The sequence below is a fragment of the Paramormyrops kingsleyae genome, chromosome 4 (genome assembly GCF_048594095.1).
Source record: "Paramormyrops kingsleyae isolate MSU_618 chromosome 4, PKINGS_0.4, whole genome shotgun sequence".
In the NCBI taxonomy this organism is placed as follows: Eukaryota; Metazoa; Chordata; class Actinopteri; order Osteoglossiformes; family Mormyridae; genus Paramormyrops; species Paramormyrops kingsleyae.
The window spans coordinates 10,796,145-10,819,261 of NC_132800.1; the positions used below are offsets into that span (position 1 = coordinate 10,796,145).

Consider the following 23,117-nt stretch of genomic DNA (forward strand, 5'->3'; position numbering starts at 1 on the left):
GACGTGGGAATTTTGGAGTGAACTACAAAATTTTTAGGTGTATAGCCACAGCTTCCGGGCTGAGAAAGGAATACTGTGTTAAAAAATGTTGACACGAGGGAGCCAGGGCCTGCTTAGGGGTTACTATCGTGGCAAAAGCAAAAGAAGGTTATTTATAGGGTCAAGAGGAATTAATGACCAACGCACATGCATGGTGATGGTCACATGACCCACAACATGGGGGAAGCAGCTTTCCGCCTTTCGCACCCCAAAAAGACCCTCTTCACTTGCATCTCAGCTCGGCTGTAACCCCAGTGCTGTGAACACCGAGGCCCCCTGCTGGCCTTTTCACTTCGGCAATGTCCCTTTCCGTTTCCGTCACCGGCAGGTCTGTCAGGTTGAATGACGGGGCAGTTCTGGGCCCCATCCTCTGCCTCAGCTGCTTTGACACCTTGCCCCCCACCCCCTGCATTTTCTGACCCCACCACGTCACTCCCATCACGATCTCCGGCACGGCTGAGTGAACCTGAGGCAGGAGGTTGTTACGGTGATGGCGGGAGGAGGGTGGGTGGGTTAGTGGGTGCTCTGTCCTTCAGCATCCGCGGCACCTTGCTGCATGGTCCCGCAGCGGCGATCACAGCCCTCCGGGGAGACGGGAGTATGTTTGTGGCTCAGTCTCGCCGCTCCGCTGTCTGATTAATTGTTGAACACTCACAAAATCAATACCTCGCCTGTAAAGGTGCAGGGGAAAGGCATGCTCTCTAATTAACACTACATATTTCAGCCATTATTTGTCAGGTGAATAAATAATGAAAGCATTTTAATCAATAGGGCCGGTTTGCTGGCATCCCATCTAGAATATAACCCCCACCTTGTGCCCTATGCTGCCTGGGATAAGCTCCAGCCCCCCCCAAGACCCTGAACAGGATAAGGAGCTGGAATATGGATGGATGGATGGATGGATGGGCAGGAGACAAGGTTAGGCAGATACCCACATATGCAAGCTGCTGCAGAAATCTGTAGCCTGTTACCCCCGGAAAGACTTTAGTCTGTGATCAAAAGGTGGATGATTCAGATCCTTACAGGAGAAAAACTATACTAGAGATACTTACTTGACTTCCATCATCTATGCAGGTCCAGAAATGAGTATGAATGAAAAGTTCACCACTATGGGTGACAGTAATGTAGGTTTGGAGCTGCCTAAGGTCAGGCAGTCAGGTGACCCTGAAGACCCCAAAGGGTATATTCTTCAAAAACTGCTGTGGCCTTACCTCTGCGATCGTGTGGTATGTTTTTTTTCTTCTATACTTTCATAAAGTATAACTTTAATCGCCATTAAGTCCATCTGTGATGGCATTCCTACACTAATTCTTTCCAAAGCTCTTTGTAACATGTAACAAAAGGCACCATAAAAAGGCAAGCTGAACTGAATTGTGGGTAAAATGTTTGCTGCCATTGATTTATCTGCAGCTTGAAAATGCTCCGACCTGGAGCCAGTGCTGATGAGAGGACTCCTGGGGTCTAATGACCTTCTCTGTTTTAGGAAGCAAGCCTAGGGCACAGCAATTAATTAGTAACACCCCCCCCCCTTGCCCCCACCCCTGTGGACGTGTTTCCTGACTGTGCAGAAATAAAGCATGCAAAGGTATGTGTGTGCCTGGGGGGGGCTGTCACAGTGAGGGGTCGATCCGTGTGGAGCGTGCGGCATGTCGCAGTGTCAGTCCAGCCTCTTTCCGTGTTACGATGTTCCTGCGCTGTAAACTCATTTCCTGCACCAGCGGATCCGAGGCCAAAGGGATAGGAGGTGCGGGAACGCCTGGGCAGGCCTGGATGACAGAAATACAACTTTCCTCGATGGCTGCCCTTCTCCCTGTGCTGGTGGGGGTCCATCTTTTGTTTTCTCCTCTTCTGCTTGGAGCGGCCGACCGGACGGGCCTTGGATTCTTGCGATCGGCCTGACTACCATTCGGATTTCCACCAGGCCCGTTTGGTGGGTTTCAGAGTTTGTCACACGGTAACTGGGCCTGGCGTGCCAGTTGGGGAATCCCGAACCCGCATCGACTAGTCGTCCAACCAGTAATCTTGTGGTCGATCATGCTAGACTGACCCAGCTACGTAAATAATGAGCAACTTCCTCCAAATATTAAAAACAGCATAAAACGGCCAGGCAAAGCTGTTAAAGCCCCTGCTTTAAGATCCTCTTTTTATGTTTCTTCAGTTTACCGAGGACAGGAGTGTAATGATCATGCTGACATCCGAGTCACATGGAAAAAGGTGAAAAAAGAAAAAAATAAAAGCAGGAAGCCACCACAGAAAGTTCTGGTAGCATTCATGAAAGGGACAGGGAAGGTGAAATGGCTGTAAGAGCCACAGCAGACTAGGGCTGCGGAGAGAGGCGTTTACTCTGACTGAGTAATTGCTTAATTAAAGGTGCTATGATTGACTTTGGTCTGCAGTGGAACTTTTCATATGGCAGGTGTGTATGAACAGATTTTACGCAGCATTCATATGACGTTATGCCTTATATTATGGGGAAGGAAAAGCAAAACCTGTTGTCTTATCTCCCATGTAGCTGGGAGAGGGGCGAAACTGACAATATCCAAACTGGCTGCATTTCCGAAGACCTGTCACATCCCTCAGTGATAATCTGGCACTTTGGCGGTAATTTGGTGAGAAGGGGCTGCCGGCTGTGACCTTTTGGCGAGGCAGCCGCGTGAAAGGTCACGGCCTCCTTTGGAGATTCGTCACCCTTGCCGGTCACACGGTTCAGAAACCTGAGAACGATTCACTGAGATCGGCTGATTCCAAGCAGAAAGTCCAACATTTTCGTTACCTGTATGCTCCTTTCATGTTGTTGCAGGTCAGTCATTTTTCCATCGCTAAAACGACTCTACCTGACAACAGATTTAAACGACATGTTGCTGGCAAAAAGGCTGGAGCAGCAGCACCGTGGCGATTTTTCACACGGTTACCGGTCATCGCGGTTACCGGGAATCACATCCATTCATCCATGTGCGGAAAACATATGGTGTAGCAAAAGCTCCAGTCCTTTAGGGAATATGGAATCTGCCAAAAACCGCAAACCTAAATGATTATTTAGTCCTTTGAATGGGGGCTTGGAAAGGTATCAGGGTGGGGGGAGGGGTTCCTGTTTCTGAGTGGATGTTTAATTAACGCTGTGGCAATGACTAGAAAAGTGTGTCATGATTAGCTCTGGATGGCTCAGTCAGTTTTCACTCACTGGATACGTTTTTAATGGCTTAAATAATGGCAGGAATTACTGGAGCTCTTTGCGAAGCTCGGCGCTCCGCCTTGATGAATGCTAAGTATTCCGTGTCGTATTATCCCTGCTATTATTCCTTGATGGATACAAGCTTCTGCCGGCATCCGTTAGTGCAGATGTAAAGTTTAGCGCCGAAACTCAGCCCCCGGGAACCAGAACGGGGGCTTTAAGATGACAGAAAAAGATCCCATCTTGCCAGCTTGTGTACGTGGCTCTTTATCATACTGTGGGCCAACCTGGGCACCGGCGGAGGTTGAGGTTTAACGATGTGTGTGTCCGTTTGGGCGGGGGGGGGGGGGGGTGTTGCTAATGGGATACCAAGATGTGTCGTTGACAGCTGTAGAGCTCAGAATTGCCCTGGCGAAACGAGGCCTGCATCCCAGGTGTGTGTGTCTCTGTGTATCTGTGTGTACAAACCTCTTCAGGTAGTTAAACAAGGTGTCCGATGCCCAATGTGAAGAAAACGCGCCAGAACTTATCTTATGAAGAGTGGCTTTTAACAGATAAGGCACGTGGGTGTTTGGCTTGGACTTTGGGGCCTGTTACCGAAGCGAGATCTGCTGCCTGTCCAGGCACTGGCGTGATGGAAGTGCATGTCTGGTGGCACAGTGCCTTGATCCCTGTGTTTATCTCTGTTTATGAAGATGGATATTGCGGAGGTTTAAATTCAGTACTGCAGTATTTATTTGCAGCCCTCCAGATTGTTTACTCGCAGTTCAGTCACTTTCACATAAAATGAATCAGAAGCACCATTAGGGGAGAGGACACAAGGCGCAAGCTGACTGTTATCGTTGGTCAGGAGTGCAGCTAGAGATTTTAGGCCCCATGAATGCGTATCATATTGGGCCGCCAATTCAGGTCAATCATTTTCTGAGTTTTTTACAGCCTCTGTCAGTCAAGAAATTGTCCTCACTTCCCTCCACTTTACATTGCCCGTGATCGCGGTCACCCATCAGTCCCTGGGGGCTACTTTTGCATAGGTTAGCATGTCTCTTGGAGGTATCTCACCACCTACATGAAGAGGAGAGATACGTATATTTGGAAGCCAGTTCTATGTTCCATTCCCCTGATCCCAACCAGGAGAGCTTCTCTGGGGACCACATGGTTGCCAAGTGTAACCATCCATGAGTTTTTACCGTCACACTGTCTCTGTGGATGCCATCCCAGCTGGTGTCTTCACACTCCACGATTACCCCTGTGCGTCGGCTTAGCTCGGAGTGTGGGGGAGGGCTTCTCCACAGAGAGAACCCCTGCTACCTCTTTACGCTTCAAATGAATTTCCTTTCAGCCGGGAGGGCGCAAAATGGAGGCGCTCGATCCCGTGAGGAGAGGCTGCAGTCTCCTTTTTGGTGCGGCACCTTATACCGTATACGTGCTCTCATATGCAATCTCTGAGAGTTTTGGTTTACTGATAATTGACATTTTGTGGATCATGATCGCTGAGTGTCGCCAGCATAGCCATATCTAAGAGCAAAAATGGGGAAAACGGGTTACTGTGTCCTTTGTAGCTTATCATCTCTTATTTGTCATTGCTGGGGTAATTCCCAGGCTCTACGATTTAGTACGAGAAGCCATGTGGAAGTTGGGCTGATTAAGGAAAGCGCCCCGGAATGGCTGGTTCTTTGATGAAAACCATGAGTCAGTTGTAGATACTGAGCTATAAATTAGTATAATCCTCCAGTGATGATTTTAAATGTAACTGCCTGAAGCAGCGGAGAGCTCCAAAATAGTGACGTCCATTCCCTACCGCCCCCCGAACCCCCAGGCCTGATGTCCCGTTTGATTTTCAAGCAGCCCTGGTTCGCCTAATCCGTGGTGTGTGTGGTGTGACTCGCTCGCCTGTGCGCCAGATTTTGGGCCGAGGGGGGGGGGTTTTGCAGCATGGTGACAGAGTTGGCCATCTGCCACAGGCACTTGACATTTCCACAGCGCTGCTGGCGGGTCTCCAGCAGACGTAAGCGCCCCAGCCACCCATTAAGGACCTCTTTGTCGCTTTCTGGCGCTCTCACTCACCTCGGGAGCGGGCTGAGGGCCTTTTACTCCTCAGCGGCTTACGATAATGATGAAGTCTGCTTCCATTGGGCGTCCTAGGGTAGGGGACCCCAACCTTTTGATGACCATGGGCCGTCATGCAATGTACAAAATTCTCACGGACTGGAGGATTACACATGATTGCTTGCTAAGAATCGTTTTCTAGCTGCTAATATTTTCGCTAACTTTTGCTTGCAGTAAAAATTGTCAATCAGGCTGGGTGGATAGATTGGCGGGCAGCTTTAATAAGCTTTAGTTTAGCTGTTTCCATTTTTTTTTCCAGGATGCTGGACCATGAGGAGAGTCATAAGATAGGCTTGAAATAGCTTATTTTGGAGATAAATCAACCTCTCCCTCAAACCCCCAGCGTTCAGTCACCCTGTGGTAGGGATTCCCTGCCCTAGTACCCACCACCAGGGGTCACAAAATGAATCCGGTCACTTGGTGAATGTCCCAAAATGCCACCGCTGACTAATTTAGGACTCCAGAGGTATCACCTTTTAGTCTGAGCTTCGACTTCAGTCTACCGTCTGATCACTGTTGTACAGTTTCAGCTGATTTTACCCAGAATGCCTTGCTGTGACCCCACTCCCAAGCTGCTTTAACAGAATCTTTGTTGGTGGTAGTTTCCCAGATCCTGGGGTTAAACTCTCAGCTCCTACTGCGCAGGATGTTCTCAACTGGCAGTCCCCCCCCCAATGTCAGCAGGTCATTTAGAGATCTCCGTGTCCCCCTGCCTGGTCCCAGAGCGGCCCGCTAGTCAGAGCTACTCCAATCAGAGCACTAATTGATTTAATTGGGTCATTAGGCACTTGGCTCTCCACTTAGCCGGCGGCATTCAGCCTACCTTGAGCTGCCGTGTTGCTGGCCCACTTCTCCTTCCCCAGCACTGGTACCTCTTCCCCAACGCCCTGGATGTGAACTGCGTAAGGTCAGGCGCGCTGCGTCCACAATCTGTTCAGAGTCTGGGCATTCCTGGCCTGGCGCCGCGGGACTGGCTGTCCGATTCGGCGTCAAGATGGGCGGAGAGGCTGTTTTTGAAGCTTCTGCCTGAGATAAGGTCGGAAAGCGAGTGCCTTGTGGTGCTTTTGAAACTCCCATCCGTGTAAAACACCTGTCACCCTCCACGGGTGTTGCAGGCGCCTGTGACCACTGCTCCTCATCCTTGTGGCAGTCAACAGGAGGCAGTAGTGAGAGCACAGAGCCTGCTATCGACCAGAAGGGTAGACAGCTGGTGACCTTGTCACCCTGACCTTGAACCCTGATAGGACTAATAATCACTGGGAGGGTGATCTTTTGATGAGGCTCTGCCAGGTACAGGAGGGTACCATGGCACCACGGTTGGCTTTCCAGAGGTCCGCCTTTGATGATCCACCAAGCGTCCTTGATAACAGGCGGCCACCATGTTGCCACAGAGATGGTAGACTATCGATCAGTATGCCCTAAGCTGTCAATATGACATGTTGTGTTCTTTTTTTGACAATGTGCCATTGTGTGTTGATTCCGCATCTTGATTGGGGTTAGTGTCGAACACGTTAAATGCCTGGGGGACTGTTTAAACTCCTAAATCGAGGTGGGGCAGCAGTGGTGGTGGAGGAGCAGGAGTGGCTAACAGGGGGGTGGCTAACAGGGAAGTGGCTAACAGGGAAGCAGCTAGCAGGGGAGCGACTAACAGAGGAGTGGCTAACAGGGAAGCGGCTAACAGGGAAGTGGTTAACAGGGGGGTGGCTAACAGGGAAGCGGCTAACAGGAAAGCAGCTAGCAGGGGAGCAGCTAACAGGGGGTTGGCTAACAGGGAAGCGGCTAACAGGGGAGCGGCTAACAGGGAAGCAGCTAACAGGAAAGCAGCTAGCAGGGGAGCGGCTAACAGGGAAGCAGCTAACAGGGAAGCGGCTAACAGGGAAGCGGCTAACAGGGAAGCAGCTAACAGGAAAGCAGCTAGCAGGGAAGCAGCTAACAAGGAAGCGGCTAACAGGGAAGCGGCTAACAGGAAAGCAGCTAGCAGGGGAGCGGCTAACAGGGAAGCAGCTAACAGGGAAGCGGCTAACAGGGAAGCAGCTAACAGGGGAGTGGCTAACAGGGAAGCAGCTAACAGGAAAGCAGCTAGCAGGGGAGCGGCTAACAGGGAAGCAGCTAGCAGGGAAGCAGCTAACAAGGAAACGGCTAACAGGAAAGCAGCTAGCAGGGAAGCAGCTAACAAGGAAGCGGCTAACAGGGAAGCGGCTAACAGGAAAGCAGCTAGCAGGGGAGCGGCTGACAGAGGTCCCCAAGGGGATACATCTCTGCCATCTTGGCTAATTTGCTTCTTGAATGTCAGACCAGGACTGCCATCTCAGAGAGCAGTTGGGAAAGTTTTTCTGGGCCTGGACTCGTGGGGGAAGGACCAGGAGAGAGCCCAGGTGGGTGGGGTTGTGCGTCATAGTAATTTGAAGTAATTTTATCCCAATCCCAAGAATTATGCGTGAAGAGCTTGTCTTTATTTACTACATCGGTCTCCGTCTGTCTGATAGACTGAACTTTGTACAGTCTCTTAATTTATAAATGAGGGATTGTCCTGCTTTGAAGGTACATCTGCCAAGATATTTGAGATGCTGATGTAAGAACATGATATAAAGTCACAGTGGATGGATACTAGCTACTTCCGCCCAGACTGCAGGACTGTATGTTCACGCACATTCTGTCGTCCTTCCAAATCACCGCCCCCCAGTGGTGTAATCCAGAAATGGCACGTAGGCTGTCAGATGTGGTTATAATTCACAGATTTAACAAGCTTGGTCTCATTTATGGGGAGAAAAATCATTAGTAAGTATGTTAGTCAAAATCACTGGTGTGAAGGACATTGTTAGCCCGATGGGTGGTAATGGGGGGGGGGTCAGTCTCTCTCATATTTCCCTCTCACACCTTTCCAGTCATCCCCCCCCTTCCTTTTTTCTGTTGCCCTCCACACTAAAGGCAATCAAATTACGGTGGAGAACGTGCCGCAAAGATAAGCAATGTGCCGGCCCCCTGTCCCCCACACCAATGCCGCTCCCCTCCACCCCCTTCCGCAGTCGGGAGCGCTCTAATTGGCTCCCTTCCCCACACCGCAATGGGGCTACCGTGCCTGCAAACCTCAATTCAATTTGAACTCCGACTCCCCAAAGTTATTAATTGATAAAAATCGCTTACATGCACATACAGGCACGCTGGCATTGGTGTGATTTACTCCCGCTAGTTCACCGTAGAGCACTGGATAGCTATGGGAGATTTAACCTAACTAGCTTAACTAGCTGCCCTCACATTTGTTAATTGGTTGTGTGTTTGTAATTATTACATTGTGGGGACCAGATTTCCCCACAATGGGATGAAAGCCTGTGACACTGAGGGAACACTGTTACTTCTTATGCTACGTTCACACCGCGAGCGTCAAAGACGCCAGCCGTCGCTCCCGCCGCCCTGAACGCGACGCGAGCCAACGCCGGAGACGCTCTCTGACGTCATAGAGTGGGCGGGGACAAGGCCGCTCAGAATGCCAGGCTCTGAGAACTTTTTAAAGGGGCCGCAAAACAAACAAACGTGTAGCTTATATCTTTGCGCCGACTCCTGATAGGACATAATTTGCCAAATAAATATTGTTGTGAGCCAGTTATTTGCATTCCCACTTAAAATCAAGCGTTCTGGAGGGAAAATGTTACCTATAAATAATGTAGCGCTTCTTTTCAAATTTACCTTGGATCACAATGGATGATCGCCAAGTAGTTGCTTGTGCTTTATGTTTCTTTAGTTAACATAAATAGTACTTAAAATGTTTCACGACAGTTCTACTAAAACACATAATTATGTTTTGACAAACACTAATGCTATAAATAGGTTTAACATTACCGACAATTTGCACTGTTTTCTCTGCTATGGCGCCTAAATTACTACTGATCAAAAAAATATATTATGCACTTCACCATCTCACCTGGAACACCGATTGTTTCGGACACCCTGGTCCATGCCTCATTTTTTTAAATTTATGTCCCTGTATGCAAACAGACACATCATATATAACTGGGTACCCGGACACAGCAATAATAAGTCTCTCCTCCATTGTGCCTAGGAACGGTTGGGTCGGAACAAAAGTTTACACGTTTATGTTCTGTGGCGCTCTCTTTAGTGGAGCATCTCTACATTCCCATTGGTTGCCGCCCAACCGCGTCACAGCTCATTACCATAAAGTTGACTAGGATTCAACATCTGTCTGATGCTCCCGCCGCCCAGATCGCGACGCGCTGCGCCGCTCCTCTCCTTGACGCTTCCCGACGCGCCACGTCCCATAGAGAATGAATGACTTCCGGTCGCTTTGACGCTCTCGCCGCTCGCAGTGTGAACGTAGCATTAGGCTGTTGTATTCAGTGCCCTTTGTCCTAATGGTCTGATGTCTTTATGTTCTTTTATGCTTGTTTTTCTTGCCTTGCTGCAAAACCAATTGCCCTCTGGGGACAATAAAGTTGAAAGTTGAGTTGACTTGAGTTTTAACTTTTTACCTTTTGGGGACACTTTTTAGGTCCCTGAAAGGAATACTCAAATGTATAAAGATCTGTGAATGCAATAAAACACCTAAAAAAGTCTTGTATTTTGTTTGGTCATCTATGGTAAAGGTTAGGGCTGGGTAGGGTTAAGGTCGTCATTGTTGGGATTCAGGTTATGCCCATTGAAATGAATGGAGAGACCCCACAAAGATATGAATACGTAAATTGCGCCCCCCAGCCGCGACCCCCTCTCAGTGAGGCCTCGACCTCGCGGCCTTGTAGCCGGATTTGCCTCAAATGACCTCCTGAAGCAGTTAAATGATGGAGACTTACATGTTGGTCAGGGAATCTGTGAGTGTATGAGTGTCTGTGAGTATATGAGTGTCTGTGAGTATATGAGTGTCTGTGATTGTATGACTGCGTGTTTAACCCAGTCAGCCAAGGAAAAATTGGGCTTCTACCAATCGAATGTCACATCAGAGTACCTGTTTCTGGAAGAGACTGGGAACCCGGCAGCTGGGCTGATTAATATTCTCTCAGTGACGGGGTGGGTGCATAAAAAGGACTCCCCATTTGTGTATGTGGTTATCATGAGGCCAGGTGATGTGGTCATTCATATCTCCACATCCCCGGGCTTTACACAGCGATGCTGTGCTGACATCCCCAGTCCTTCCTCTAAAAATGTAATCACAGAGGAGCTCTGCAGCGCCAAGCGGTTAATTCATTTTATCCTCTATTTATGAAGACTCACAATGTCCCCTGAGCTGTACCACAGGGCTCTGAAACAGACTGGCAAACACCACATTATTAATACCCGTTTAATCCACTGGAAATCTGACTACGGTGCTGTGAACACAATGCGAAACATGATGATTTTTACGAAGGAGTGTAGAGTGATGGAAGTCAGGGAAATATGAATGGGGGGCTGTTTATGACTCTGCAGGTTAGGATCTCTGCCCACTGCTGGAAGGTCATAGGTTCAAATCCTGTGATTAGCAGAATGATGTCACTCTTGGGCTCCTGATCGCGGCCATTAACCCTGAAAGACTTCAGGAGACTGGCTGATCTGCTTTCTCAGTTGTACATCACTATAGATCAAAGCGTCTGCTAAGGAAATAAGTGTCACTGTATTATGATCCATATTTGGATCCAAGATCCGGCACTGGTATGTTATATGGGTTTGGAGCAACTTTGTCGAGATGCCAAAACCCTGTGTACACTGTGTCCGCACGTTTCATGATCCCATGGCGACAGGTGACATGTGATTGTTGGAGGAAAGCGTGAGGATTCGTAACAGGCTACGGAGAAAGGTCCGTCTTTATGGACGTGGTGGCATCACGGCCAGACGGGCACACCCGGCGAGGTCCAAGTGGGTGGGGATCAGCAGTGCCCTCTGTCACGTGGGGTCCCCGGGAGGATGGGACCCTCCCACCATCACTGTCATCACAGTGCCGGCTCCCCCCCCCGCCGCACAGTGTTGGCAGATATTAATAAAAAGTTATTAAAAAAGAAAAAACTCCCCATCAAAAACTGCTGTTTTATGGGGCCCTGTTTCCAGGTGAAAAATGGCAGTGTGTATCTGTGTGTGTGTGTGTCTGTGTGTCTCTGTGCGTGTTTGGCCCTTTCTGTTGTAATGACAGAATATTAGATTAATCGCCTCGTGGCAAATTCCTTTGGAATATCTTCAACGCGGTCAGAGTGCTAACAAACACATCTTATTCCACTAAAATGAGTCCCTTCTTTTCCACATCCCACACTGATGCAGGCCTGTCTATCTCATTCCAGTCATCGCCAGTTAGGATTTGACAAACCTCAAGGTAGCATACAGGTTATATACAGTAATACCGATCAGTGCTGGACTGGGGTTAAAGCCTTAACGGGCACCGATTGTGGAAGCGTTTCTCCTGTCTGCCCCCAGGTTCGAGTGCCTTCTCTTCTATTCCCTGTCCTTGGGAGCTTTACACACAAAGCCTGTCCTTTCATTTACCACATCTCTCTTTTCTGCTATCATATCAACACACCTCCACATTCCTGTTGACGTGTAACGGCGGGAAAAGGGACACTTGGGCTTGTTGTGACGTGGAGAATCTGGCCCCCAGATCGGGGGGGTTTGCCCTTGCTATTTCTGCGGGTTTGCTTTAGGTGGGCATTTGCTTGACTGATGTATATTGAATCTGCTTTACCAGATAAGACAGATGCGGATTAAATGACACAGCAATGTGTGGGCTGAGAATTATGGGAAGATAAATAAAGCACATGTTTGGGTGTGAGTGCAAAAAGGATTATGGGAGCAGGTGTGGCTCTGGCAGCTTGAGAACTAACCCCCCCCCCCCCCTACTTCTTTGTGCAGAAACGGTGATGGACACGCGGACAGCCACGGCAGAGCTCGGCTGGACGGCGTACCCGGCATCGGGGGTAAGAACGCTCTGCTTATTCTTCCTGATGTTATGGAACCTATTCATGGACCCTAACCCCGACCTCAAAGGGGGCTGGGGGGTCAGGAACCTTGCCTGTGGAGGTCCACTGGGTTTTCCAGTCGACTCCGTACGGGCACAGTGTCCTGTGGTCCCAGGATGCCTCTCCAGTGCATTGTGGGTAATAAAAACCTCATTGTGGGGTGGAGGATCAATGACTGACCAAACACTGCAAACCCCCTATCAAGCCCCCCCCCCCCCCCACCCAGGAAGTCAAATAAAACTATCAGCGTGAGTCACTGTGTATTAGAGGAACACTAAACTCTTGCAGTCCCTCTGAAGTAAAGGGATATAATTATTAATCTCGCTTGTTTGTCCTTGCCTCCCATCCACTGTGACATTAAAGGGCAGTTTCAGTCTTTAAGTGATTTGGAAACTCTGGGCCGGTCTTCCTTTGAAAGCACGGAGAAGGATTGTCATTGGTCAGCTCTGACCTTCAGTGACCTTCAGTTCCAGGGAAGACTTGATAGGTGTCCGACTGGATCTGGAACAACCGATGTCTCTGATCCGTTGGGGTGGATCAGAGGTGGTGTGGGGGGGGGGGTTTTGGGACGGCCTCTCAATCAGCCAATAACAGAGGGTCCCCAGGACTGGAGTTGAAAACCACTGCTTTTTTATTGGCTGATTGAGAGGCCATCCCAAAAACCTGTACCCACACTGGCCCTTCATGGAACAGGTTCACCACCCCTGGGTTGGATGGTCTGAGCCTTACCCAGGAGGACGCCTCAGTCGGACTGGACCACCACCAGAACCTGCTTTGGGTTGTTAGATCATCATCCTGCCTCCTTGCCTGCCAGGATGTTAAGGTGGAGTGGTTGGATGAAGTTCAGGTTAGGTGAATTAGTGTCGGTAAATTCCCCTTCCTATGTTAGTATTTGCCCCCATGCTGCCAGAAATGGATGGTTGGATGGATGGATAGGTGGGTGGGTGGATGGATGGAGGTCCCTGATGTCACTGCACCTTTAAATACCATGCAGAGGTGTGCATTATCCTTTATTAATGACTCTGCCCCTTACTAAGGACATTCTTCACATAGCCAAACATCCACGGCCCCTAACATACAACATTATCTGCTTTACGTGCTTTGCGCTGTACGATTTATACACAGTCCCTAACTTCAGAGCATCACAGGCACCAAGCATGCTTTCAGCACATATATTAACATTTAATCGATAGCATTTCGCCCAGGTTTACACCTCTTTGCACCCTCTTCTTATGCGATGGGGAGGCAGTTGAAGGGGATGCGGGACTTTCATTGTTAGTTGTAGTCCCTGTTCACACTAGTTCCTATTGTATAAATATGGATTATAAACACGGGCTATAGTTAGCGCTTTGTTAGCAAATGCTATCTTTCATTAATGAGATTGTTTACCGAGAAGCTCAGTGTGGTCCACAAACCCACCTAAATCCTTCTGGCTGCTGTGTTGGCCATAGTGCACAGCTTTTAATGGCTGGAATGGGTTAAACTTCCGAAACCACTGCTAAGCATCAGCGCCCTATACAGACTCTATATGGAATGGGGGTGGAGACTTGGGCAGGGGTGTCTGTTTGGGGCCTTGGTGGACAGTAAGGTGGGTATCCCAAGCGAGACGGTGTGTGTATGTGTGTGTGTGTGATCGTGCGTGACAAACAGCCCAGCTGCAGTTAGGGCGCCGCCACAGGGACCCCATTAATCATGTGACAGAGGATGCTGTGGACAGGGACGAACTGCCGGCCAGTCAGAGCTGAGCGTTCATTCATCACCGGGCTCTGTGCCGTCTGGGGCGCAGAGACGGCCAGGAGGGGGAGGCTGGCATGAGAGATGCTGAGTCTTCCCCCACTGGTGCAGGTGTAGGGCTTGTGGCGGGAGGTGTGGAAGCAGTGGGCGGGGCCACCTTCAGACAGCTGCTGGATCTGTTGATATTGCCCCTTTGGCCAGTAGGGGGCGTTATAAACCAATAGAGGAGCTAAGGGGGCTTTAAGGTTTTATGAAAGGTGAAGGATTGGGGACGACCCTGGGGTTAAGGGCTTGGGGTTAGTTTTACCAGCGTCTCATTTAAATGTGACATTTCATTCACTTCCCGGCCAACTTTCATCTCCACGGCAACACAAAGACACGTGTCCCTTGTGCTGGGCTGGGATGAATCGCTCATTTCACCATGGCTGAGCAGCCAGCCTTGCCCCCTTCCTCCCAACAGCTCACTCCTTTTCTCCTCTTCCTTAGCGATGCCAGCACCGGTAAATTGGGCGAAGGAACCGGCTCTGTCTTTTTCCCTCGGGCCTGTCTGGGCCCTGTTCAGAGCAGTGCCGGCTAGCTGGGGAACATGCTAATGTTCTGCCAGATTATCCCACTAAGAAGAAAAGCTCCAGACCTATGTTAGGACAACCCCCATCTCGTATCTGCATTCTACTGGGAGAATTTAACTGGTTTACAGTTATTTCCAGCTGACTGGAGCCATTGGCTAGATTTTTAATTAGATTTCTTTCCGAAGGCACATGGTCACTTCCCAAAGCCTCTGAATCCCAGCTAACTCCACGCTCCTCGCCCCCAACCCCCACCCACCTTTGCTGAACTAGCTAATCTATTACTCTTATTATTACTCAGAGCTGGCAAGTTTTCCTGTAAGGAAGTCATTTGTATGGCTCTTTCACTTTGCAGCCTCAAGTTTGAAGTTATGAAATCACTGGGTGTTTCCTGGCATCCCGTGCTGGGTGGGGGTCCTCTGCCATACCCTGCGCATCAGGGATAAGGCTTCAAGCTCACCCTGCAAGACGATAGATAGATAGATAGATAGATAGATAGATAGATAGATAGATTGATGGATGGATGCATGGATGGATAGGTGGATGGATGGATGGATGGATGGATAGGTGGATGGATGGATGGATGGGTGGATAGGTGGATGGATGGATGGATGGATGGGTGGATAGGTGGATGGATGGGTGGATGGATGGGTGGATAGGTGGATGGATGGATGGATGGATGGGTGGATGATGGATGGATAGGTGAATGGATGGATGGATAGGTGGATGGATGGATGGGTGGATAGGTGGATGGATGGATGGGTGGATAGGTGGATGGATGGATGTAATGGGGAGCGGTGAGTGGCTCAGCAGGCTAAGTCTCTGTGCCTGTGAGTAGTTCAAGCCCCAGCCTTGGCCGAACAGTCTGTGGCCCTTAACCCCGCAGGTCCAGGACTGCTGCACATTAGCTGACCCTGTACTGTGACCCCCCAGCTGGGGTTGGTGAAGAGAAGCATTCCAATGTACCTGTTCATGTGTCAATGGCAAATAAACACGTTTGTTGTTGACATTCAATATATATTTAGTGTCCATGCATCAGTCACTGTTTCATATTTCATAAACTAGACTTTACATGGGGTTTAAGTAATCATCTCCCTGGCAGAAAGTAGTGGATGGATGGATGGGCTATTGGTACCACCTACACTGGTGTTAATATATTTCCAGGTGCAGCTATATGTCTTGGGGGTCACATCTATTTCTAAACTGTCTTAATTCTCTGCTCCTCAAAATACTGCATGCTCCCCCCCCACCTACCCACTTCGTCTGTCATTTAAGATGTTGGGTTCTAATAAGCTTCACTGTGGTGGTCACTCTTCACTGCTGGGAATTAATATTTCCCCTCTTTGCTGACCTCACTGATGAGCTCCTGCAACCTTCCTCAATCGAGGGTAGCCGACATCATGCACAATATCGAGTTGGGGTCATGCTGATTCGCTGTTTGACCCCTGCTGTGACCACAGCGTGACTCTGAATGTCACACAATCTGAGAGAGAAAAAGAGAATCCTATTTTCTTTGCGGCTACCACATCCGGCTGCTGCTGAGGTGACATACAGTCACTCACATAAAGACCTGAATCCTTCCCTGAAGCAGCGGCTCTTATCTTACCGTCACCCATAATGCATCAGCTGTCCGCGTATTTACCAGCTGTGTGAATTACTTTGTGTTTATCTGTGCTGGATTTCATTTGCCAAGTGTCAGGCCCCGTTCACACATGATAACTGCACGTTATGTGTCAGAAATGTGATGGTAGCGCGCGCAGGGAACAGGATAAGCGATGTAAAAATGCATACTCCCTCCCATCCCCGCACCCCCTTCCCACTATTCCTCCAAGGTCATGCTTGGGGAGCAATTAAGGGGCTGTGGAAAGCACCACACTCTCACTTTCTGCTGAGTTTGCTAAATAGCTCTCCAGCTTACTTACAACTATGTACAGTTATGTATTAATAATGCATGACCCTGGGGCAGACCTGGAGCGACTTACGATGCACTCATAGTAGACCTAGACTGACTCACAGCACTCAAGACAGAGCCAGACTAACTCATAACACCCAGAACAGCGTCACAGACTGACTCAGAGCACTCAGGACAGATCTAGACTAACTCAGAGCACCCAGAAGAAACCTATACTGACTCAGAGCACTCAGGACAGACCTAGACTAACTGAGAGCACTCAGGAATGACTCAGACTGACTCACAATGTTCAGAACAGACAATACTCCTCAGCTCCAGGGTTGCAGGTTCAAATCCAGCCTCACCCAGTCTGTAGGCATTTTCTCATTACAGTACATGCATCTCCTCCCAAGTTGACCCAGTGATTCCATGCTGCTATTAATGATGGACTGACCAGGGTGGTTTTGTGCTTCCTCGGACAGGGTTCAGTGCAGGCAGGGGTCTTACATGAGGATGAATTCTACCTGGCAACCGGCCCAGTGACGCGCAGTGAAATAAGCCCATTTGGGACTCAGAACTGAAAACACAGCAGGGGGATGTAATCGACCCCCTTCCCCCTTGTACAGACAACGTGTTCCATAAGCTTCTCCCAGATCCCTATCGGGTACAAGCAGTTGGACTGGAGATAAGACACCCCCACCAGACAAAGCAGTCTGGGCCACCTAGTGGTATTAATGGTCCCCTGTGGTCATAAGGGACAGGTTACTCTAAACCTGATGAATGATTACCATGGCAGCGAGGCAAAGACAGAATGTGAGATAGTAGCATATATATTTATATATATAAGCAAAAAGGGTTTCATTTGTGTCTGGAGCCTCTATAAACTCATTAATCATGTCTGCATCCTGTTCTTCTCTACCCTCCCCCGCCCACCGGGTGGCACAGTGGGCTGTATTAGAGGGATCCCTACTGGGGAAAATGTTGCCGATTTTAGGGGTGTGGGGGCTTTCTGTCTGAGACAAAGACGATGAAACCACCACCCCCCCCGGGGCACTTTTGGAGGACACCTCTTATGAAAGCTGCTGTCAGGCCGTTTGTTATTTTGGAAGAGCAACCTAAAGGGTTACCATAGGAACAGCCGGCCTGGTTACCTCAGGTTTAGGTTAAGGTAATTTCTTTATTTCCTGGGCTTCAGTCTCTGCTCCACAGTACCACCAACCCAGAGGGACCAGTCCGACCCTAGAGCTCCACCCACTGCTTTAGAGCCCCACCCCCAGCTTTAGAGCCCCACCCCCAGCTTTAGAGCCACACCCCCAGCTTAAGAGCCCCACCACCAGCTTTAGAGCCACACCCCCAGCTTTAGAGCCACACCCCCAGCTTAAGAGCCACACCCCCAGCTTAAGAGCCCCACCCCCAGTTTTAGAGCCACACCCCCAGCTTTAGAGCCACACCCCCAGCTTAAGAGCCACACCCCCAGCTTAGAGCCCTGTCCAGCTGAAATCAGAAGCTCCTTTTTTCCCTCCTGCTACAGAGCTCCCGGGCCCAGGTTGATGTGGCCTTCATTATCCCCCCTTGAAAGTGGCTGACATTAGCCGCACGGGCAGGGCATCCATGTTTAGCGATTAGCTGCCTCAGAGACGGGTGGCATTCCAGCAGCCGTGGTTTTCTTTAAATGTCCCACCTTTTGTGAGAGCCTGATTGGCTCATTATTCATACATCCAATCTGTATATTCCTGCCAGGTAGAAGCAGCTGTGGAGGCGGCTTCTTAAATCACCTGTAAATGATTAAATATCCTGAACACAACATGGAAAATGTATGGGCTCAGATTTTCAGTATTATCAATCCATCCATCCATCCATCCATCCATCCATCCATTTCTGGCAGCAAACCTGGAGTATTTATCAGAAACAGCACGGTGGCATCTGCGGCAGGCACATGCTAACATAGTAATGGGCATCAGGGCATCTACACTAACTATCTATGTGAATTCATATAAATGCAAACACCCACAGCTACTGTCATTACAGTCATGACCGGAAAGACCCAGAAAAAATATGCACCCACGTCAACAGATTAAAACTGCAGGTCGCGAAAGACAACAAAGTGCCCCGCCTATGAGTTATGCCAAACAGGGGCGCTGTGGAGGCTTACGGACAGGGCTTTTGAACTGCTGCTAAAGCTAGAAGATTAATTTTATCTATCGAACACGGAGAAAGCAGGCTTTCATGACTACGCTTTCACGAGGCAGACAGCTTATTTTCAATAGATGTGCTCCCTTGGCTACAGACCACAGATTACTAATAACGTCACCCCCCCCCCCCCCCCCCCCAGCCCCCCGCATCACAGAACAGCGATTGCGAGTAGAAAACAGCAGGGAAATGACAGAAATCTCATCCCGTAGGGCACCGATAAGTTAATTTAAAAGTGAAAGCGCTTATTCGTGAAGATGTCGGTATGTAAATCCAAACGCTACGTTGCGATGCGCTGAAGCGGGCGAAAAAAGTCTGTTGAGTCCAGATATTTGATAGCAGCGATAGTGGTGACTCAGTAAGTCGCTTCAGGCCCCTCCAATGTTTCAGAAACTAAATAAATAGCTAGTGGTTAGCAGAACACACCGCTTTAGTATTTCCTAAATGAGGAATTGGTTTATTTTATATTTAGTGTAGTGACTATTTGTGGCCAACAGGGGGCCCAAGCAAATGTGTGGTTTGAGTGGCGGTAAACACCGCCGCTGGGAAGGGGTATGCTGAGAGGCGTCGTTGAGATGGGCCAGTGATGTAGAGGCATGTTGGACCCAGATATCCACAAACTAACAGGAAGATGGAGAGGCTGGGTCTGGCAAGGAGTCTACTTTCTGCCTCTGTTTCCTGTGGTTCCGCCTCCTCAGGGAGAAAGACGCTGGTCCAAGAGGTCAACATGCAGGATACGCTCGGGCAGATACACAGACATGCTGGTCATATACAGGGATGAGGTCACAGGGGCGCTGGCTCCAGCTGACAGCTGATTGGCCCCCAGAGTGCCCCATCCCCTGTCACTCACTGATTAAAAGCATAGCATTGGCTAACAGGTTGAACCCTCTGTATGAATTAGGGTCCCTCTTATGCTCTCCACCTTAAAAAATCCTATAACTGCCCCTGACAGAGACATACAGGGACAACCAAATTCATATAGGGACACACACAGTCTTAAACACATGAGAAACACACTAGCCCAGAGTTATAAAGGGACTATAAATCAATGCACATCCAGGCCAACATCTGAACCAACCAAATCCCAAAGTCAATGCAATAGACTTTGTGAATTTTATGTGTGCTTTAAAATTTTTATATGTGCTGCATTTTAGAGTGCAATTTCGTTTGTTTCCCTGTCTCTCTTTTGTTATCAGGGTAGTTTTTATTTAAAGATATGACCTCACTAATCCCATTTTCTTCCCCCCCCCCCTCCCGCCCCCGTGTGACAGTGGGAGGAGGTCAGCGGCTATGATGAGAACCTGAACACCATCCGGACGTACCAGGTGTGTAACGTGTTCGAGCCCAGCCAGAACAACTGGCTGCTGACCACGTTCATCAAGCGGCGCGGGGCCCAGAGGATCTACGTGGAGATGCGTTTCACCGTCCGTGACTGCAGCAGCATCCCCTACGTGCCGGGCTCCTGCAAGGAGACCTTCAACCTCTACTACTACGAGACGGACGCCGTGATCGCCACCAAGGGCTCCGCCTTTTGGATGGAGGCGCCCTACCTGAAGGTGGACACCATCGCGGCCGACGAGAGCTTCTCGCAGGTGGACTTCGGCGGCCGCCTGATGAAGGTCAACACGGAGGTGCGCAGCTTTGGGCCGCTGTCCCGCCGCGGCTTCTACCTGGCCTTCCAGGACTACGGCGCCTGCATGTCGCTGCTCTCCGTCCGCGTCTTCTTCAAGCGCTGCCCCAGCGTGGTGCAGAACTTCGCCGTCTTCCCCGAAACCATGACGGGTGCCGAGAGCACCTCCCTGGTCATCGCCCGGGGCGTCTGTGTTCCCAACTCAGAGGAGGTGGATGTGCCTATTAAGCTGTACTGCAACGGAGACGGCGAATGGATGGTTCCCATCGGCAGCTGCACCTGCAAGGCCGGCTACGAGCCAGACAACGGGAACGTGTGTCGAGGTGAGCCCCTCCCTAACCCTGCCCGCTGCTACCTCATTTGCCCCCCCCTAGGAAATCCACCAGGGTCCAATATACCGATTGATCAACAATGTAATTGCATCTGGCCGCCATCCTCCAATGACAACTCTCCTTCTGCACGTGCTCATTAGAGAACTCCCCCCCCCCCATCCAATCCAGAATTCTCAATCTAGATTCTGAGCTTGTTCCTTTTATCGGCCTACAGTGGGAGTTTAATTCCAGATGTTTGGAATCACAAAATGCCCTCGCTGAAAAAATGCAGCTCCCCCACCACGCCGGAAACGCAGCCCATAATCCATCCACAAGCTATCAATCGCAGGTGCTAAGGTCACCATCCATAGGTTCAGATGTTCAGCCTGTAGTTCAGGGATTAGCTAAAGGGAAGCTGGATCAGCGGGCTTTTCCAAGCAAGCACTTCCCCAGGGTTTTGGTGCATGATGTCATGTTCTTCTGTTGAATGGCATCACTGTTTGGGACCAAATGTACCATTGTACATATTTTCTGTCAGTGGTTATGTTTTCATTTGTTTTGTTCAGGTGATGTAACGCGATATGGCAAAGATGATTAATGGTAAAATTCCTGGCGTCAGAAATGCACAGCACAGATGATGGTGCATCTGTGTCACTTCCTGAAAGTTCCTCTTTGACGGAAACTGGAAGCGGGAAAGTTTTTGACAGGCAGCGGCTGCCTTTTCACACCTGGTCGGTCCCCTCTGTCATTCCGTAAGTGGTTTGTCCCATTTGCAAGGGGCACGGATAACTGTCACGTGTGTTTGACGGGCGGTTAAGCTGAACCGACACAGAACCGTCCCAGAGGAAGGCCTGGTCTCTGTGTCAACACCAGAACAAATCTGACAGCCGGGCCCAAGATATTCTTGGGAGGGGCACCAGTGGTGAATGGGGGTGGGATGGAGGTTTGATGACTATAAAAGTTGGCTGCAAAGAAGGAGGTGGTCCGTAGGTCAGAGAGAAGCCTCCCTCTCTGATTTTTAATAACCATTTGTCATACGTGTTACGTCCAAGAAGGACAAGAGGACGAGAAACAAACACAACAAACCAGTCAGAGCAAGTCGGCCGCAACGATGTTGGTAAGCTGATAAAAATGATAACCACCGGAATCGGTGAACCCACAGCTCCTCCGTAAACGCAAGCATGCAATTGACAGAGGTTTCCGGAAGACCCAGGTTACATGCGTGAATGTAACAGTGTAATGGTCGTAATCGTGGGCCATGTAAACGTCCATTATCAACGGATAAAGCATGAAAATGGCAGCCAGGGACGGACGCCGGGTGTCACTTACATCGCTGCCTGAGTCACACTCTCTCTCTCTGTCCTAGTCATGCACACACGTGCTTCTGTATAACAGGGGGCCCGCTGGATGATAAACGTGCATATGCGTGTGCACAAGGATGAGGTAAAGACCATCAGCCTGTTTCCGCTCATGCCGGAATCGTGCGCGTCGGCCTCACTCGCCATATGGTCCTCCGGCCACCAGGGAGGCGAGCTAGCGCCAGCCAGCGCCTTTGGCTCGGGCCACAGGACCCCTCCCCTGACGTCAGTCCCACAGGCACCTGGAGTCTCTGTGCTCTGGCGTGACTCCCTGTGTAAGCCACCGCGCTGCCCCCTCAGGCAGTTGGCAGATGTACGCTGCGGAAATTTCTGGCTGAAAGGTGAAGCCCTGAAAGAGGCTGGGCAGTGAAACCTCACCTGGCATCTGGGGAAGACTGAGGCATTGTGAGTAAGTTTTTTTTTTGACTCCGCAGATTATTGGCTGTGTCCAAATTCAGGGGCTGCTTTCTTCCAAGGACGCAGTCTACGTAGCCTTTGTAGATCGCATCCTTCGAAGGTCCGTGCAATGAATTTTGAGATATGTTGGGCTGTGAAGGATTCATTGGGTAGATCCTTTGTGATTCAGCAAAAGAAGGACACGTCTAGGCAACACTAGACAAGGACCCTTCGAAATGGGAGCCTTGTTTTGCTGCTGTGGCGCATTTGTCTTTGAATGCAGCCTTAGAAGTATACCATGCCAAGTATACCATGCCAAGTATACCATGCCAAGTATACCATGCCATATACCATGATTTCCAGGATGGAGAAAGCCAACCCTACTCAAAGCTCCGAAGCAGATGAAAATTAGTAGCAAATAAAAAATCTAAGCACTCTAAATGAAAATAATAATAATCTGGCTTGTAGAGATGAATAAGAATTTTGTGTTGCAATGCACTCTACGCTCACTTATACAGGGGTGGGGTGGGGGGGGGGGGGGGGTTGGGGGGCCAGAGTCCTCTACTCCGTGGGGGATGAGTGAACTTTTCATTTATAACTTTCTGACCAGAGTGTGTGTTACTCGGGGGCTTCCACGTGGTCTGCTGGAGTAAAAGGCAGCGATTCAGGAGGGCTATGGGTGGGGGGGGGCGCCCCATGGGAGAGGTCTTTCATCTTCTCTGCGGGTTCCTTCATTGCTGTATCCACAGACGACCTCTTTAAAGCTGTTTCCGTCTCATCTCCCTGTCCCACCATGAT

The 23,117-nt window shown here is 49.7% G+C and overlaps 1 protein-coding gene across 1 annotated transcript in view; it reads left to right on the top strand.

Annotated features, from left to right (window-relative positions):
• Positions 1-23,117, top strand: part of LOC111833628 (ephrin type-B receptor 1) — a 131,039-nt gene that overhangs the window by 36,765 nt on the left and 71,157 nt on the right. Inside the window, exons 2-3 of the mRNA XM_072710648.1 lie at positions 12,137-12,201; positions 19,896-20,577. Coding sequence (XP_072566749.1) covers positions 12,137-12,201; positions 19,896-20,577 — 747 coding nt within the window. The remainder of the gene's footprint in view (positions 1-12,136; positions 12,202-19,895; positions 20,578-23,117) is intronic.